Source organism: Sarcophilus harrisii, chromosome 3, assembly GCF_902635505.1.
Source record: "Sarcophilus harrisii chromosome 3, mSarHar1.11, whole genome shotgun sequence".
Taxonomy (NCBI): Eukaryota; Metazoa; Chordata; class Mammalia; order Dasyuromorphia; family Dasyuridae; genus Sarcophilus; species Sarcophilus harrisii.
The window spans coordinates 531,681,272-531,701,807 of record NC_045428.1 but is presented as its reverse complement, the minus strand read 5'-3'; the positions used below and the strand labels follow the sequence as shown (position 1 = coordinate 531,701,807).

The 20,536-nt window shown below is 34.8% G+C and overlaps 1 protein-coding gene across 2 annotated transcripts in view; it reads right to left on the bottom strand.

The window, feature by feature from the left end:
- RRM1 (ribonucleotide reductase catalytic subunit M1) overlaps nt 1-20,536 on the bottom strand; it is a 40,922-nt gene that overhangs the window by 10,679 nt on the left and 9,707 nt on the right. For both annotated transcript variants that reach the window (XM_031962041.1, XM_031962042.1), the window contains exons 3-15: nt 20,051-20,228; nt 19,298-19,398; nt 17,712-17,771; nt 16,662-16,701; nt 16,224-16,386; nt 14,807-14,948; nt 12,648-12,731; nt 11,607-11,768; nt 11,178-11,257; nt 9,340-9,541; nt 7,533-7,682; nt 6,425-6,646; nt 4,520-4,596 (exon numbers count right to left, since the gene is read on the bottom strand). In XM_031962041.1, coding sequence (XP_031817901.1) covers nt 4,520-4,596; nt 6,425-6,646; nt 7,533-7,682; nt 9,340-9,541; nt 11,178-11,257; nt 11,607-11,768; nt 12,648-12,731; nt 14,807-14,948; nt 16,224-16,386; nt 16,662-16,701; nt 17,712-17,771; nt 19,298-19,398; nt 20,051-20,228 — 1,661 coding nt within the window. The remainder of the gene's footprint in view (nt 1-4,519; nt 4,597-6,424; nt 6,647-7,532; nt 7,683-9,339; nt 9,542-11,177; nt 11,258-11,606; nt 11,769-12,647; nt 12,732-14,806; nt 14,949-16,223; nt 16,387-16,661; nt 16,702-17,711; nt 17,772-19,297; nt 19,399-20,050; nt 20,229-20,536) is intronic.

The window sequence follows — 20,536 nt, the reverse complement described above, 5'->3', positions numbered from 1 at the left end:
CTGATTCAAAATCATTTGCCTATCACAACCTTCTCTTTTTTTTTTTTAATTTATTTATTTTTTTATTATAGTAACTTTTTATTGACAGAATCCATGCCAGGGTAATTTTTTTTTTAACAACATTATCCCTTGCACTCACTTCTGTTCCGATTTTTCCCTCCCACCCTCCACTCCCTCCCCTAGATGGCAAGCAGTCCTATATATGTTGAATATGTCCTAGTATATCCTAGATACAATGTATGTATGCAGATCCAAACAGTTTTCTTGTTGCACAGGGAGAATTGGATTCAGAAGGTAGAAATAACCCGGGAAGAAAAACAAAAATGCAAACAGTTTACACTCATTTCCCAGTGTTTTTTTTTTCCTTTGGGTGTAGCTGCTTCTGTCCATCATTGATCAATTGAAACTGAATTAGGTCTCTTTGTCAAAGAAATCCACTTCCATCAGAATACATTTTCATACAGTATCGTTGTTGACGTATATAATGATCTCTTGGTTCTGCTCATTTCACTTAGCATCAGTTCATGTAATTCTCTCCAAACTTCTCTGTATTCATCTTGCTGGTCGTTTCTTACAGAACAATAATATTCCATAACATTCATATACCACAATTTACCCAACCATTCTCCAACTGATGGGCATCCGCTCAATTTCCAGCTTCTAGCCACTACAAACAGGGCTGCCACAAACATTTTGGCACATACAGGTCCCTTTCCCTTCTTTAGTATCTCCTTGGGGTATAAGCCCAGTAGAAACACTGCTGGATCAAAGGGTATGCACAGTTTGATAACTTTTTGGGCATAATTCCAGATTGCTCTCCAGAATGGTTGGATTCGTTCACAGCTCCACCAACAATGTATCAGTGTCCCAGTTTTCCTACATCCCCTCCAACACTCATCATTATTTTTTCCTGTCATCTTAGCCAATCTGACAGGTGTGTAGTGGTATCTCAGAGTTGTCTTAATTTGCAACAACCTTCTCTTAAAGAACTGTCAACTCCTGTAAGGATTCCTACGAGGAGCAAAATGGTTACAACTTATCTTCTTTGGTGAGTTCACAGTCTAGAGAACAGTGGATGATGTTCAAAGTGAATAATAATAATAAATTTTGCATGATAGTACACAAAGGCATTGCAAATAAAGCACTGTTTTTCAAAGAAATCTTATAAAGTTCTTTCCTTCTCTCCCCTGAAATCATTCCTAGGGACACCTGCTATATGAGGCAGCTTTTCATCTACTGATACCAGGTTGCCAGTTTGTACTGCCCCTTCTTCATCTTCCACTAGAATGTTTTATACATATCATGAAATCACCTGCACTTTAACAGCTTAAGAAGTATAACATCCTCTAGTGTCTGACAAACCCAAAGACCCCAGCTTTTGGGGTAAGAACTCACTGTTTAACAAAAATTGCTGGGAAAATTGGAAGTTAAGATGGCAGAAACTAGGTATTGACCCACATTTAATACCATACACCAAGATAAGGTCAAAATGGATTAATGACCTAGGCATAAAGAATAAGATTATAAATAAATTAGAATACAGGATGGTTTACCTCTCAGACCTGTGGAGGAGGAAGGAATTTATGACCAAAGAGGAACTAGAGATCATTATTGATCACAAAATAGAAAATTCTGATTAAATAAAATTGAAAAGTTTTTGTACAAACAAAACTAATGCAGACAAGATTAGAAGGGAAGCAATGGGGAAAACATTTTTTACAGTCAAAGGTTCTGATAAAGATCTCATTTCCACAATATACAGAGAATTGACTCTAATTTATAAGAAATCAAGCCATTCTCCAATTGGTCAAAGGATATGAACAGACAAATCTCAGATGAAGAAAAAGAAACTATTTCTAGCCATATGAAAAGATGCTCCAAATCATTATTAATCAGAGAAATGCAAATTAAGGTAACTCTGAGATACCACTACACACCTGTCAGACTGGCTAGAAAGACAGGGAAAGATATTAAAGAATGTTGGAGGGGATGTGGGAAAACAGGGACACTGATACACTTTTGGTGGCATTATGAACACATCCAGCCATTCTGGAGAGCAATTTGGAACTATGCTCAAAAAGTTATCTAACTGTGCATACCCTTTGATCCAGCAGTGTTACTACTGGGCTTGTGCAAGAATGTTTGTGGCAGCCCTCTTTGTAGTGGCCAGAAACTGGAAAGTGAGTGGATGCCCATCAGTTGGAGAATGGTTGGATAAATTGTGGTATATGAATGTTATGGGACATTATTGTTCTGTAAGAAATGACCAGCAGGATGATTTCAGAAAGGCCTGGAGAGACTTACATGAACTGATGCTGAGTGAAATGAGCAGGACCAGGAGATCATTATATACTTCAACAACGATACTATATGATGATCAATTCTGAGGCACGTGGCCCTCTTCAACAATGAGACGAACCAAATCAGTTCTAACAGAGTAGTAATGAACTGAACCAGCTACACCCAGTGTAAGAACTCTGGGAGATGACTATGAACCACTACAAAAATTCCCAATCCCTCTATTTTTGTCTGCCTGCATTTTTGATCTCCTTCACAGGCTAATTGTACACTATTTCAAAGTCTGATTCTTTTTGTACAGCAAAATAACTGTATGGACATGTATACATATACTGTATTTAATTTATTCTTTAACATATTTAACATGTATTGGTCAATCTGCTATCTGGGGGAAGGGGTGGGGGGAAGGAGGAGAAAAGTTGGAACAAAAGGTTTTACAACTGTCAATGCTGAAAAATTACCCATGCATATATCTTGTAAATAAAAAGGTATAATAAAAAAATAAATAAATAAAATAAAGTCAGGAAAATGTGAGTTCAAATCCAGTCTTAGACACTTAAATATTTGACCTCATATCACTCTCCATATGTTTCCATATGTATCAGTTTCCATATGTAAAACGTAAGATAAATGATAGCACCCACTTCCCAGGGCTGTGAGGATCAAATGGAATGATAATGGGCTTAGCACAGTGACTGCCACACAATTAGAACTATATAAATGTTAGTTAGTATTATCATTATTATTTTTTTCTCATTGTGGGTTTTTTCCCTTTCTTATACATGAAAATTCATCAAAAATTTGGGAAAAAATGTCCTCTTCCTCTCTGCTCCCACCAGTCCTCTTGTCCTAAAGATAAACATGCCCAGTTCCTTCAAATGATCCTCATATTTCACCCTCACTAGGACATTCTCCAGTTAATCAATGTTCCTCTTAAACTCTGATGTCCAGAACTAATATACTCCAAATGAAATATGACAAGGGGAGTACTCTAGAATAATCAACTCCCAATATGTGGAAGCTTCCCTCCCCTGCCTTTTTTTTGGTTTGTTTTGTGAGGCAATGGGGTTAAGTGGCTTGCCCAGGATCACATTGCTAATATATGTCAAGTATCTCAGGTTGGATTTGAACTCAGTTTTCCAAGCTTTTCCCCTCTTAATGTAGTTCAGTCAAGATCACCTTAGGGTTTTTGTTTGGGTTTCTTTTTTTCTTTTTTTTTTTTTTTTTGTAGAGTTTAAAAAAAAAAAAAAGTATAACATCCTGAAAGGAAAACTGACTTTAGGACGAGTCATAACCTCACTGCTTAAGGAAAGATACTACCTATTGTGACAACTTTACATATAAAAACCAAATGTAGTAATAGATGTGAAACTACTTTGAAAACCATCTTTTCCCATTAAGCCTCTAAGTTCCTTAATGAAAATGCATATACCATGTCCCCATATTTTGTACCTATGAATTTTCAAAGCATTTACCATAATACTCTGCACCTTGATGATTCTGATTCGCTTCTAATTATAATACACAGAGATTTTTGACCCAGATATCACTAACTCTGCAACTTCAAGCAAAACCATTCCCCCCACCTATTTGTTATTCTATTAAAATGGAGACACCATGTATTAGACAGCCTGATATAAGGCACAAGGTTGGATCTGGAACCAAGAGAGGTTTAGATTCCATTTCACAGACACAAAAATCATATGACCCTCTCATCTTCTCATTCCTTTCAGCCTCAATTACCTCAAATGGAAAAACTTTACTACTTTATTACTATTTTCTATTTGAGGTAATATCCATTTGAGAACTTTACTACTCAATAAATGACATTAGCTTAATATTAATAAAATAAACATTTTCCAACTACTACTTTCTTATTAAGAATTTTAGATACAACCTTTAGACAAATCAACTTATCTTTATATTAATGTTAACAAGTTTCAGGGAATAAAGCACTTTTAAAAGAAAACAAAAGATATCTAAATCTAAGTTCCATTCCTTACTCAGGAAATCATCATTCCCATAAGTATTAAGACTCTTCATCTGCAAAATCTAAAAAGACCTACTTATATTCCCAAAATGACTAAGCTGTAAATAATTTTAGTTGCTGAAGCAAAAGATCAGTACTTGGTAACATAATGAGTAACTAAAAGTAACTACATTGGTATTAATCTCAGAAATTGGAGCCTTGAAAAAAGACCTGCTAATATCATTTACTTACTTTGCAATCTTCTCCTTGAGAACATTCCAATCCCAAAGGTCTGTAGGAGTAACATTCCACATATCATACTGAAGAATCTGAAGAGAAAAAAACAAAACAAAACCAAAAAACTAGTTCAGAATTAAGTTACAACAAACAAACAAACAAAAAAATCCATCAGAGTTCTGCACAGGAAAAGAATTCTGCATTTGTCCTAACAAATTGTCCTCATTGCTAGATGTCGATCAGGTACAAACCAAGAAAGTTGAAAGACTTTTCTCTCCCCTCACCTTTACTATCCTTCTCCAGAGAAATCAACAAACCAAGAAAAATTAAAAACAAAAAACACACACACAAAACAAAACATGTAAATCAAAATCATGACCAAATTCAAAAGTCAAAGCTAGCTACTCTGAATATGATTTATATTTGGTATTCAAAACCTTTTCTATAAAAAAGCATTTATATTAGGAACTTTATGAAATATGTAAATTCCTAAATGGCTCTAGGAATGAACTGTCATCTAGGTAATGCTCTGTACTCTAGTACAAAATGCCTGTTTAGAATGTATGAAAATCCAACAGTGCTCCCTTAATCCTCCTTCAGATTTATTTACTGTGATCCATTTACAATTAACATGTCCTATTTCCAATTAGAAAACAATTTTATATATATATATATATATATATATTATGAATGAGACATAGCTAGAAAGTAGGTCATATGACAAAGACCTAGCAATTTGGAAAGACCACAAACTTACTATGAGTCTGCAGCATTACTCAAAAAATCCAATGCAATCTTTAATTAATAGAAGCATAATACCAGAATAAAGGACATCATAAATCTACTATATTCCACTTTGATAAGATATCCTCTACAGTAGGGTGGAGTTCTGAAAGCCACTGTTCAAATGGAATAATGACAACTTTAAACATATCCAAGACAGACAACAGGGACTAATGATAATTTCACAATCTGAGAACATTTCTACCAAAGGAGTTAAGATACACAACAAACTTTCAATAAATACTTTTAAAATAAAGGTATATACTCCTAACTCTTAAAAAAAAAAAAAAAGTCACATAGGAAGTCACATTTGAATATCTAACAATCACAGAGCTAGAAAAATATTTTAAATCTTATTTAACTTCCTCACTTTAAAGAAGAAAATAAGAACCACCAAAAAGAATCTCAAAATCATGTGATAAAAACACTAGTTGAAGAAATATGAACATTTATCCTTGAAGGGATCAATATCATAGAAGGGCTGTCAAAGATTACACTTATTTTGTTTAGCTCTAGAAAGCAGAACCAGGACCAAGTAGTTGAAGTTCCAAAAAGGCAGACTGTGATCAACAGGAGAGGAAAAGTTATTTAGAACTGTTTAAGTAGAATGGGTTACCTAGAAATTCATAAAATTCTCCAATAGTGGAAGTCTTCAAGGAAAGTTTGGATCATATGACCTTTAAGGTTCCTTCCAAGTCTAAGAATCTATAAACTGAATTATATTAGTTATTTATGTGGGAAGGAACCACATCAGACAATATGGGAAACTACTATAGTCACTCAAAGTAATAATTTTCACTGTTGCAAAAATTACTAAGTACAGGCAGAGATTAGACAAATTTTCTCATATCTAGACTTGAGAGACACAGTCTGTCTATACCAAAATCTTTCAGAAATCCAAGCGTGTTAAATAAGTTTTCTTCACATTATAGATATATAGAAATCTTAACAAGGCTGGTAAGTTAGCCATTTCTAGACTTTATCACTCATACAAATATTATCCTTTATCACTCATACAAATATTATCCTTTCATATCAGAAAGATCTATATTAACCAATAACTTTTCTCAAGTAATACAGGCTAAAAAACAACTGGTATGGCACAAGTACATGTCAATGTTTTATTCATTTACTTACACCTTTGCTGACTGGAGACCCTTCATATGTTTCATATGGGCCATACTCCTTGGCCAAGTCACAGCTGGCTTCCAAGGCACCATAATAAATGGTTTCAAAGATCTGTTTATTCAACAACTGGGCCTCTGGACTCTCAAAAGGATATCTCATCAGGATAAAAGCATCAGCTAGACCTTGCACTCCGATACCAATAGGGCGATGACGTTTATTTGACAAACTTGCCTTAGCATCAGTACATAAAAAAGGAAGAAAAGGAAAAACAAAACGATTCAAATTCTAATTCATACTTCCATGGTCCTTTATTATTTATAAAGCCCTTTCTTCACAACAACCCTGTGAGATAGTATTTAAAACAAAAATTGTCACCACTTCATCTCCAACTCGTCCAACTTTACAAAGAAGAAATGAAGGTTCATAGAGATTAAGCAATTTGCTCACAGTCAGAAAGTATCAGAACCAAGAACTCTCATTTCCTAACTGCAAATCCAATGCTTTACTACTGCATGCTGCCTGGCATTCACTATCCCTCTACACCAAAATCTCTCAGAAATCCAACTGTGTTTAATAAGTTTTTTTCATATTATAGATGAATTTATAGCCTAGAATTATAACATTACATATAGGCATATCATAGCTAGCCTTACCAAGGCTAGTAAATAGCTATTTCTGACTTTATCACTTATACAATATTATCCTCTCATCAGAAAGCTCAATGTCAACCAATAATTTTTTCCAAGCAGTACATTCTAAAAAACAATAATTTCTTTCAAATAGTTACTATTCACAATCTACAGGATCCACTGTTTTTCCAGTAAGACATGAAGTTAATTTAATATTTTAGTAACAGTGAAATAAAGAGCAAAAAGTTCTTTACAAAAGTCAAAAATATTGTTTTCTCAAAATAACATTGAACATAAATATGTCCGATAACAACAGATCAACAAAAATAACATCCAAGAGAAGGTTCATACCTATTTTGGGGGGGCAAATATACATACAACAAGCAATAAAAGTTCTAATAACTATTTATTTGTTCATGGAAATAAATTCCTCTGTCCCTAGATTTTAGCACTTACTAAGAATAGAAAAAAAAGCTAACTAATCATACCTCTGGGACCGGATAATAATTGATGTTAATAATTTTATTTAAGTTGCGAACAATGACTTTGGTAACCTCAGCCAGTTTCTGGAAGTCAAATGTATGTTCCAATGTGACAAACATATTCAGGGCCAAAGAAGCCAAGTTACAGACTGCAACCTAGAAAACAAAGCAAGTATAAATTAGATATCACTGAAGTTAAATATACAGCTTAATTCCCTCAGAGTTAATCATCTCAGCTTCAATATATCTTTCTTTTTTTTTTTTTAATCCTACACAGCATTTCCCATCCCATCTCTTACTATCATCTTTCTAGTTCATAGAAATTTAATATCTGCCCTCTGCTGGAAAAATAATAAAATATGAGAAGTCAATATTAGAAGGTTAGAAAAACCTTGATGTTTACTTTACTGGTGGTAAAGTACTAGTCTAACCATTTTGGAAAGCAATTTGGAATTATACTAACAAAATAACTTAAGTGGGGCAGCTAGATGGCTATAAAGAGAGCATTGGCCCTGGGGTCAGGAGGATGCAACTTTAAAGCAACTAAAATATCTTCTTTGACTCACACAGTCCACTGTGAAGCACACACTCCAAGATGCTCAAAGATAAAAGTGTCCCACATACAAGGAAATATTCACAGTAGCACTGCTAAATACATAATTCATGGTTCAATGATACGTAAAAACAAAGTACCACCATACCATAAGGAAAAATGACCACAAAGAATTCAATAATAGCATGACAACAAATATGTAATGGTCCAGAGTGGAGTCAACAGAATCAGAAAATCAATAAACAATGTAAATGCAGAACATGTGCACACATATGCGTGCACACACACACACACGCTATGCCATGCAGTTATAACTAAATTTGGGCCTAGAAAAGGACTGGAAAAAAAAATTTTTTTTCTCCCTTCTTTACAGAGATGGGGAATTGTAGGTGTGGAACACCACAGACTATCACAGCCAGTTGGTTAGTTTTGCTGACAATTTTCCCCCCTTCTCTTTTTGATTCTTTGTTATAAAGGGACAACTTCACTGGACCAGGGAAGGAACAAGGGCATATCTGAAAATGAAGGTAATATAAAGACAAAAAATAAAGATTTTAGAAGTGGACACTTGTAGCAGCTCCCTTGCTGACCTTGAGATCTCCAATCTCTCCTCCCTTCAAACATCCTTCAACAAGAACCAACTTGCATATTGTTTCATTCTGTCGCTCAAACTAGGCATTCCTAAATGGTAACTTAGAAGCTTCGAATGAGGCCTCATTTAATATATTCCCCTCCTCTCCTCAGGCAGGGTTTTACCAAGCAAGCTTAGTATCCCCAGTTCACAACTTATCCCCTCCAGTCTCTGAAACTTCATGAGCTTTTCTATCTTTCTACCTACGTGTGTGTGTGTGTGTGTGTGTGTGTGTGTGTGTATGAATATGCAAAATAATGCTAGAAATCAAACAATCCAGTAAAACACCTGATGTTACAGAGAAAGAAACTTAAGCCCAGTTGATCCCTCCCAAGCCTGCTCTTGCCCGGTTTCTGCCCAGAAGTCTTCTGCTACATACAACAGCTTGACAACTACATGGATGACCTGAAGAAACCAATGTGTGGCACCAGCAGCGGTCAGCTCCATACCCAGAAAGGCTCAGACAGGCCACGGGCAGGAGAGCCTCCCACTCCCCATGGTCTCTCTGCGCCTACAACAGGGGCCTGCCACTTAGGAGAAAATGCAGAACAATCTCCCTGTCCTTCAGAAGATTCTTTTTCCCCGAACCTGGGGGAGGAAGGGGGGAGAGAGTATGCTCTTGCACTCACCTCATCTTTACTAGTGTACTCTACTATTTCTGTACACAAATTGCTACATTTGATGGTCCCCAGGTTCTGCTGATTGCTTTTCCGATTACAGCTGTCTTTATATAGCATGTACGGGGTCCCTGTCTCCGTCTGGGACTCAATGATGGCATACCAGAGCTGCTGGGCTTTTACAACTTTACGGACACGGCCTTGTTTCTCATAACTGAAAGGCAAAGCCAAAGTGTTACATTGAGTGTTTTAAGATTTTATTTAAAACAATTTGAACCAAGCGAGAAGAAAAAAAGACTATTTTAAATCAATTCTGTTATAGACGTTACTTTAAGAACTGAAAGAATGAATTCTCAAAGTTCCAAAACACATGAGGTTTCCAAGTTTCCTTTGTGTGTCTACTTCATTATGTAACCTTTATTTGCCAATATCCCCTCTTCTTGATCTCTTCTCTAATTCCAGCCGATCCTAGGTTTAGAAGGGATAACTCCATTTCCACTTTCCTTTTTGTGCTCTAGATTTATAAACTGATATAAGCAACTTATGTTGTAAAAACTCCTTCTACAAGTGCAAATGATCAATTTCTAACTTAAAGTCCTAAGATTGAGATGCTTGGCACACTGAAAAATTAAGTGACTTGCCCACTACCACACAACTAGTATATATCAGAGGCAGAAGAAGAATCCAGGTCTTTTTGACTTCAAGAGTAACCACCTACCCATATTTCATACTGACCCTTCCTTTTCTTTTGTACACTCAAAGCAGCAATGAGTTTCTAAAAAGAACTAAGAGAAATTTGGTAAAATAATAGCAGTAACAACTAGGTAATAAGAAAGTGTCATTGCACCTATAATGTAAAATGCAAGTTGTGAAAGTCAAGTAAAAAGAAGAATCAGAAGAACATGCCAGGAAAAAAACAACTAGGTTCTTTTCCTGTCAACAGAGCTGTTTAATACTAGTCTTATTATTTTTATTGTTTAGTTGTTTCACTCATGTCTGGCTCTTCATGACCCCTTGGGGTTTTCTTGACAAAGATACTGAAGTAGTTTGCCATTTCCTTCTTCAATTCATTTGAATGGAGGAAACTGATGAGGAAACTGAGGCAAACAGAGGTAAGTGACTTGCCCAGGATCACATAGCTCATGTGTGTCTGAAGTCAGATTTAAACCAGAAAGTGTATGATTCCAGACCTGGCACTCTTATCTGCTGCACCACCTAGCTTTAATGTTATCCCATTCTTGACATATGAGACTAACAGAGGACAGAAGTAGTATAAAGAGTTCAGTGTATTCAAACTGTAATGTAATTAAAAATTTACTTCTACAGTTAATCAACCTTCAAACATAGGCTTGATCTCTAAGCATTCTCCACTGGTGATACAACATTTTCCAGAATTCATTATCTAGCAGAGCAAATTAAAACCTTGTTTTTAATTTAAAAATAAAAACAAAACATTTAACAAAGACACAAACAATGGGATGAGCACCCATGACAAAGGCTGAATGCTCATTTACATCTTGGCCTGTGTAATAAGCATTAACCTATCTATTCAACAATCTTTACTATTAAAATATTATTTAAAAAACTAGTCTAGAAAGGGAAATGAGTTAAAAACAGAGCAGAAAAATTGTTTTAACTCATAGTTATATTAGAGAAATACAAAATAAAGCACAAGGTGCTTAATATTTGAGCAACTAATTATATGCATTAACGGACATGCTACAAAAATTTGGCTATTCTAGGCTAAGATGATCAGTAAATCAATATTTATTAAGTCCCTACTATATAGAGGAACTTAAGAGGGAAAAAGACATGGTTAAAGAATATTTCATTTTTTCCTTTTATCATACCTCTCATATAACTTCTCAAATTCTTCTCCCCAAACATCATCCAGACCAGGACACTCATTAGGACACATCAGGGACCAATCCTATAAAGAAAAAAAAAACCTCCTATAAGGAAACCTTAATTACTTCATCTCACAAGTTCTAATGGGTAGGAAAGGAACTCCTTTCTTCTTTGTCCTACAAATGGGCTGTGGCAGTAATTCTTTATGACTAACTCAATCTTTGCTATACCGTTCCTTCTTTAAAGTCCTTTTTATTTGTCAAATCTCTAAAAGATGGTCACCTTGTCTAACATGCTTTGTTCAGTATCATATATGGATACACTTGGAAGTAAATACTTAATAAGCACTAGATGTAACAATAGAAAAGAGAAATTTTGCTAAATCATGACATTCACTTGCTTGACCTCCACATGTGGTATCAAGCACTTACCTGATTGTTCTCCACACGTTTCATGAAGAGATCTGGAATCCAAAGGGCAAAGAAAAGATCCCTGGCTCGCTGCTCTTCCTTCCCAGTGTTCTTCTTTAAATCAAGGAATTCAAAGATGTCTAAGTGCCACGGTTCCAAGTAGATGGCAAATGCCCCTGGCCGCTAAAAGGTAAATCACTGCAGTTTTAAGAACTAATATAATAATCCAAAGGCAATAACCCGTTAAAACTGTACATGAATTTTTACGTTCCAAAGCATTTTCACATTCATTGCATCTCATTTGTTCCACACTACAATATCATAAGACAGGCAAAGTAGGGACTGTTCCCATTTGACATATGAAGAAACTGAGGCAGGATGGCCAAATGGCTTGCTCTTCCATAAGGTAACCAATTTTCAGTAAGATATCAGATCAGGCATGTAATTACTCAACCACATGCTTTGAATTTATACCTAAGTAGATAAAAGCATAGGTGTCATAGAGAGCAAGATACAATTCTTTGATAACTACAAGACTAGTTTTTCTTCCTTTCAATGGCACCAAATGAATATGTAAAGTTCAGAGAAAGGCTTTATTTCTTTAACTCTAACTATTTTAAAGGTTGTACCTTTAGAAAAATGGAGGACAAAAGGGAGACCTGTGATATCAAGGTCTTTATGAATCAAAAACATCAAAGCAGAAGGGAGCCAGCTCATCACTTGACAATATGGCAAAAGTGATAATTCTATAAGATACTCATAAGGGAGAGCAGGGATCAGGAGATCAAATCAGAATACACACATATATTGATTTGTTCCCACAATTTCTCTATATTGCAGTCTCCCTCTTCCATTAAATGCAATGATTTCTTAAAACTTCATAAAAGTCTTGGCACTTAAGACATGAAGACTACCAGTTATTATTTTTACAAAGTTCTTTGCAAAAATAAACTGATACATAAAGGGCTTAACAATAAGAAACTGCATACAAGTGAGTCATCTCACTGCAAGCAGATGTTAACCTCTAATTTTGGTTCTCACACTCTGAAGAAAGTAGAATACCTTGTTACCCCCTTGATCCACATAGCGAGCTGTATTATTGTACACTCTAAGCATTGGAACAAGGCCATTAGAATTGCCATTTGTCTGAAAGAAAAAAACAAAAACATTCAGTTCAATTGTCAATGGAATAGAGGAAAAAGCAAGATGGCCAAACAAACAAATGACTCCAGCAAGCAGCCAAGTAAGGTCCCAGTTCTTGGACAGTAATTCACAAGTTTCAACTTTCTTCTGCTTCTTAATGCTTAATGCTAAAACAAGTGGTTCAACATATGGAAAGCAAGGAAAAGTAGAATGTGACTCCACTGACACCTTTTTCATACTGCAACATTCTAATTTTATATCAAAAAACCCCTAAATCAAAAAAAAAAGCTAATGTTTATTCTACATGTAAAGCTCTTGATATAAAACTGCCTTAAATGAGAATTTTGGTTATGGTAGGAAATGTAGCATGCTAAAGAAATAAATGGAAGAAAGGAAGAGATTTGAGGGGTTGACATTTTCTTATTCAAAATATAAAGATATCACTGAGGGCTCAAAAAATAATCAGAAACCACATTCTGGGTTCTACATTTCATAAGCTATTGCTTTGGCCAAGTCACCTACTTTCTATGGACTTCAGGTAAGACAGACCCACTAAAGACCTCTTCCAACTCCAAAACTGTATGATTCTATGAACTGGTTCTAAGAAAATGAGACAAATCATAGAAATTAAACTTTGGTTAAATCCCAGGATTAGAGGGAACCTTACAAATTAACCTGGCCATTCTGCCACAAGGAAATGATGAAAAGAGTTAAAATTAAGTACTTAAACAGATCAATGTAAAATAATCAAGTTGCAACAGTATTTATCAAAACACAGCACAATGGCTTCTCCAGAATGAGCAAAATAAAAGGTACTTCTCATTTATCTTTGATTTTAATAGTGGTTAAGAAAAGCATTTCTCACCCTACTGTTGTCATTTACAACAATCTGCTCATGTGTAAAATTTGGTCCTGAGACCTTCTTTTCTGGTGGAGAGAGTGGGGAAGGGGAAGAAAGGAACAAGCATTTATCATGCCTACTATTTGCCAGGGAGATTTTATATACATATGAATGAAACTAGCATCTATTAAAAAGAATACTAGATTTAGAATTGGGAAACAGGTTAAAATACTGAATTCTATGGGTATTGGTTATATATATGCTGATTTATATATGGTTATATTGGTTTTACATATATATAAAATCTCATTTGATTATCACACCAGCCTTAAGAGGTAGGTGCTGCTATTTCCCATTTTACAAATGAGCAAACAGCAGTGAAATAACTCGAGGGTCACAATAATGTCTTAGGCCAAATTTGAACTCAGGTCTTTCTGAAGTAAGGCCCTGTGCTCCACCTATTACACCAGCTGGCAAAGAATTGACTAGTAATGAAAAAGAAATATTCTGACAATTCAGAGTTAAACATGTCTCTCCTTGTAGTTCACAGAACCAGAGTTTGAAGGTGGCATCGGCTCCAGTTAAGTTGGTTAAAAAAGGAAGTCTTGACCAGACACTGCTACCGAACATGTAGAAAATTTCATGAAAAATGTTTCTCAGCTTTGCAGAGAACCAATATAGTGATGGGTACTCACTTTACCCAAATCTCATTATAAAATATATTGCAGGATATCAAAGCTATAATGGGAGGGAAAGAGAAGGAGATTAAGTCCTTACAAAGCCCTGTGCAAAATGTTTTTTTTTTTTTTTTTTTTTTTAAACAAATATCCCATTTGATCCTCACAATAACCTTTGAGGTAGGTGAAGCTACTATCCACATTTTACAGTTTAGAAAACTGAGGCAAAGAGTTTAAGTGATTTTCCTAAATATCTAAGGCTAAATTTGAATCCAGGCCTTCCTGACTCTAAACCCTGCACTCTACTATCCACTGTGCTATCAGCTGTCTCTAAGAACCATACAAATCATCTATTCCAACTCCCTCATTTTACAGAGAAGGAAAAAAAGTCCCAAAGAAAGGGAGTGGTCCAAAGCCACAAGTAATCAATAATACAGATGCCACTAGAACCCAGATCTCTTGAGCCTTGGTCAAGTGCCCCACTAATTGGGGTTTATACTACAATACACCTGAATTTCTCTCAATTACTCTTTTCTTCAAGTCAAATCTTGGCAACTTACCCCAGCAATGTAACTTCCAGTAGCTCTGATACAACTCACAGCAACTCCAATGCCACCAGCTGACTTGGAAATCAGTGCACATTGCTTTAGTGTATCATAAATGCCTTCAATACTATCATCTTTCATACTCAGAAGGAAGCAACTACAAGAAAGTAAACATGTAAAAATAAATAATACCAAGATAAAACAAAGCAGAATGTCAGAATGAACCCATATTCTCAGAAAACCATAACATTTATTGACTATGAGAGCAGAAATAATAAAGAAAATTTTAAATCTTCAAAGATGGCTGTATCTACCCTACACCACGAACTTATTAGTATAACTAACAGAGCCTGAAAGGTAAATCCAGAAATTGCCTTCTGACATTTTTTTGTCATCCTGCCACTACCCATTAACATTACCAATTCCCTCTCCAACCAAGATACCAATTCCTTCTGTTCCATTAGCTGACCAAAAAATAAACAAATAAATAAATAAACAAAAACAAAACAAAACAAAATCACATCAAATGGTCAATCTAATACTACTCATATCTCTAAGGAGTTAATAAAAAGCATTTTCTTAACAATAATCCGGCACAGTAAACAGTACAAATATTATCATCATTATACAAATGAAAATGAGGATCAAAAAGACTAAGGAATATCCCAGTTATTCAGGGCCTTAGTCATTCTTCTTGACCACTAGACTTCAATGACTGTGGAAGAGTGAGGCTGACCTCTTGTTCACTTAAACCCAATTCACACACAAGTCATCACTATCATCTACTGTTTATCCCAACATTGGGATGCCATTGGTCCTCTGAAAAGGAAGGACAAACAACAAGGTAAAATAGCTCGAATGTCTTTCCCTGGATTTTCTTTGTACCTACAGGCTTTCTACCAGATGTTTGGCACGAAAGATTAAACTAATCTGGCTTGTCTGCAATACTTAGGAACTGGTCTGCCTTTTCAAAGGGAAGCATTAAAACAGTCAACAACTTGACTTAGCACAAAGCAGATCCCACACTTCTTGAAAATCATTAAGTACCTAACTTTCTACCCTAGAAACAAAAACATTAGGCCAAAAGTCACATATTATTATTAATATATTTTTCTGCAGCTGAAACAATTCCTCAATATCGAGAATCAGGGTCTAATTCTTTTGGGGGTTTCCAGAATCTTCAGTCCAATATTCTATAAAAATGCTGCTAACTATTGAAGTTCTCTTCAATACAAAGACACTCTAGTACAAATTCAGCATTTGGGGTCCAGATCAAAGACCCTAAAAGTAATATTATGTGATTGTCTGAATTTCTTATATTCTGAAAAATGTAGTAAAAAAGAAATATTACGATTTGCTTAGGCCAAGGTTCTTCTCTTTAGGATGGAAGACATTCAGAGTATTAAGGAAAGTCAACCGGGACACAACATACCTAGAAAGCTGGGGACGATTGGTGCCTGCATTGAAGAGGGTGGGGGAAGCATGAGTAAACCACCTCTCAGAGAGAAGGTTGTAGGTTTCAATAGCAGCATCAATGTCCTCTTTGTGAATTCCCACAGACACTCTCATTAGCATGTGTTGGGGTCGTTCAGCCACTAAAAATTAAAAAAAGAAGTAATTCTTATATGACAGCTTACCAGACTAAGTTTGAGACAGATGCTGAAGTCAAAAAAAGAAAAATCAAAATGTAATTACAAAGACAAATAGGAAAGCTAAGGCAAGTGTTCAAATATAACCTGAACTATAAAAATAATATTTGGAATTTAGAGCCAAATTCTAAATTTAATTTTAAATTGAAGAGCACAAGGTTCATTACTATGCAACACCAAAATGGTAAAACAAATCACTCAAGAATGTGTTTAATTCTTACCCTTTCCATTGATCTTCAACAAATAGGAACGTTCCAAGGTCTAGAAGGAAAGCCAAAGCAGACACCCTTAAAAATTACAATTTAACTGAGGTATCACAAAATATTATAGTACAGAGGGACTTGAAAGATCACCTAAATCAACACCTTCATCTTCCAGAGGAAACTACAACCTCGAACATTCAAGGTGATCTCCCAAAGATCACAAAACAAAGTCAGTGGCAAAGAAGGATTAGAACTGAGGTCTCCTGGTTCCCAGTCCAACACTCTTTACCTTGCAACACAAAACCATTAGTAGTAAGACAAGCTTCAACTCCTTTAAACTTTTAAACTTTAACTTCTAAAAGGAAAATAAATTACAAGGGACTTTTGTTGTAGTTCAGTCATTTCAGTAACATCCGACTCTTCTTGTGGGGATTTCTTGGCAAAGATATTGGAGTGGTTTGCCATTTCCTTCTCTGCTCATTTTACAGATGAGAAAATTGAGATAAACAGGGTTAAGTAATTTGCCCAGGGTCATACAGCTAGTAAAAGTGTATGAACAGACATGAAGTTTGGGAGATTAGTCTTTCTGACTCCAGAGTCAGTATTCTTTGTCACATAGCTGCACCCATTTCACAATACTCTGCAAATAGTAATTGTTTTAAAAATATCCAATTGAATTTCATAAACACTAGTTTCATTCTGGATCCTCTCCTATTATTAATCTGCTGGCATTTTAAGAATTTGGGTTTAGAAAAAAGTGATAAAAATTTTTAAAAAACATTTCATAATTAATAATATCTGGATACAGCAATATCACAATATTGTGTACAATATCACTGAACAAGTATTTAGGAAAATTTTGAAGAATATTTCAGTAGTGTAAAGCACTCTCAAATCACCCAAAATGCTACAGAGAAAAGACAAAAAGCTTAAACATAGGTAGCAAAGCACAGATAGCTCAAATTACATCCTATCTCCATACTACTAATTCCTTAACTTACTTAGCCCCTTTTAACATTCCCAATTCCCACTCCTACCAAAATAAAATAAATTCAAAGAATTTCTTACCTTAAAGCCAAAGTAATTATAAGAGAAATCTCGATCATAAATAATAGCCGAGTTGAGACGCTAATGGGAAAGAAGTTTAGAATTAACAATAAATCTGTTTCTTTAAAATTTCCTGCAATAGTCTTTTTCAAAAACAAAAACAAACAAGCAAACAAAAACAGTCATTTTGTTTTATCCAACTAAAGGAAAAATCATGTATCTAGTCGGTACACTGTTATTATCCATACACAGAGATTTCTCTAAAATTCTACCTAGAAGGGGGAGAATGAGGGGAATTAAAATTTGATAAAACTTTGAACATATACTGGTATCTACAAAAGTTTACTTCATCTGATTTGCTGAAAAACAATTTTTCAAATTTTAAAATAACTGTTTGGACTTAACTTCTTATTCTTTTATATCTTAAAAAAAAAAAAAAAAGGTATAAATATGAAAGATCTATACCTTACAAAATAAGGCCAAGTTTGCACTAAAATTTTTTGGTCAAAATATACTTTGATTAAAAACTTTAATGTAGCACTGGACACATGGTAAATAGAGACAAAATAGTTTTATGACAAAATTAACTATAGAGATGCTTAGTATGTACCCAATAATAACTTATCTGAAATTAACTTTACAACTGGCTTTTAATTATCACATTCATTACATATTCATATAATATCCATTACATACATACATTGAAGGATTTAGAGCTAAAGGACCTCAAGAAATCATCTAGTCCAAATTGCTCATTTTACACAGAAGCAAACTAAGCAATTAAGTCCTTATGCATGTAAGCAGTAAATTTGCTTAAAATTTACTCATTCTACTCTAGATCATTCAGAATCTTTAAGTGAGACTTCTTCCTTGAAGTCTTACCTCATTGATCCAATATTACTGTTATCTCCCTCCTCAATTTTCCTTATAATTCTTTGAGCAAATTTGTGTAAATATGCATAAATACCCCCCAAGTCTTCCTACTTCCCATTGGAATGTAAGTTCCTTGAAATCAGGGGCTCTTATTCATATGCTCATATACCCAAAATCCAGCATAGTGCACTATACCTAGTAGGCATTTAATAAATGCAGAGTTGAATTTAAGTGTGATTCAGAAAAGCTACCAAGACCTATACAATCTTTCCTCTTACTAGTGCCTCAAATGCACCTATGGAAGGGACTAAAGCACAGGAAAACAATCAGGCAAGATGGTGAAGAAAATCTTAAAATTCTTACAGAGTTTTATAAAAACAAAAGATACTCAAAGAATTAGATCATTTTTTAAAAGATGAGCTGGGCCCTCAATTTCACAGGTGACATGGACAACCTTTTCTTGCCCCACTTTATTACTAACATAACATTTTGAAACACATTTTCAAATGCTATTAATAATGTAATTTATTGTATTTGTATCTAGCTATAAAGGACAGACTAAATAATAGCACTATGAATAGTCTTTTAAACATATTCCCCTTTTAGTGAACATTCTCCATCAATCATTGTTTGCTAGCAAATGCTTGACATACTATCTGTAAACAAATAGACGAGCATATCAATAACAAAACAGTCATTGAAAAAAAAAAATCCATAAGAAGCATAGCCCTTACGTCTTTATTGGCTAAGACGATATCTAGGGTCGATTTTGCCACCATCGGAGAATGCCTGCCATTAAAAGGATTTATGTAGTTATAAAGGTCTTCCATCACATCTTTAAAAAAAAAAAAAAAAAAAAGTAATTTAGGTTTGTAAAGAACAATTTAAGAACTCCAGATATCTTAGGTTTTTTTCCTTCTCTTATTTCCCTGGCCTCATAAACTTCTAGGCACAAGAGCTTATTTTTTAGCAGAAGCTTGACCTGATTTTCTTGGATATTGGTCATACCAAACAGTGCTACTTTTAAACTGTGAATTAAAATGTCTTCTACAGAAAAGGAAGAGGCCATGATTCAAGGTTTGGACAATATACTAGGAATTCAGGGCCTGTAGACCATTAAATCCACTTGATCTAATTTTATCTCATGGTCAAATAGTTTTTCTTTGTTTCTGTATCTTCATATTTTTAAATAACCATGGTAGAATAAAATGCTTATTTATGGCAACAGATAACAAAAGGAGCTGATGTATAGTTGCCAATCATATCTACTCCACCTTCTTCTAGCAGCCCCACAACATCTAAGTGCCAACAAACTCACAGGACACTTTGGGGTTTTGAGGTTTTTTTTGTTTTGTTTTTTTTTCTTGAGGAAAAAAGGTCAAGAATTGAGAAGCAGTAACAAGATAATAAACCCTATTATATCTAAGCAAAATGTATATTTTTTAAATTCAAATGTAAAATTCTCTCAATTTTCTACTCAGACTTACCACTGAACACTTTTTTTGTTTCTTTGTGCAAATTAGAAACAGCAATCCTGGCTGCTAAAATAGCATAATCTGGATGTTTGGTGGTCAAGGTTGCAGATGTTTCAGCAGCCAGGGTGTCTAACTCCACTGTGGTCACTCCACTGTATAATCCTTGGATAACTTTCATGGTTATTTGAGCCTAAAGGAAAAAAAAACAAACACAAGTTCTCTATCTTTTATAAGAATAAAATGAGAGCTGTAGCAGGTCACATTTACATAGCATATGTTGACAAAGCACTTTATGAACAGTATCATCTAACTAGAACCTCACAACAATCCCCTAAGATATATAAGATGGAAAGACCTACCTTTGGTACTTCGAAAAAGGAATCATATTTGGTTTGAGGTAAGAGATGAAATCTTAATCATGTGATAGTTATCATCTTCCTTCTACAACACCTTTGCACACACTTGTCCATGTTTGAAATGCACTTCTTCCTCCACTTT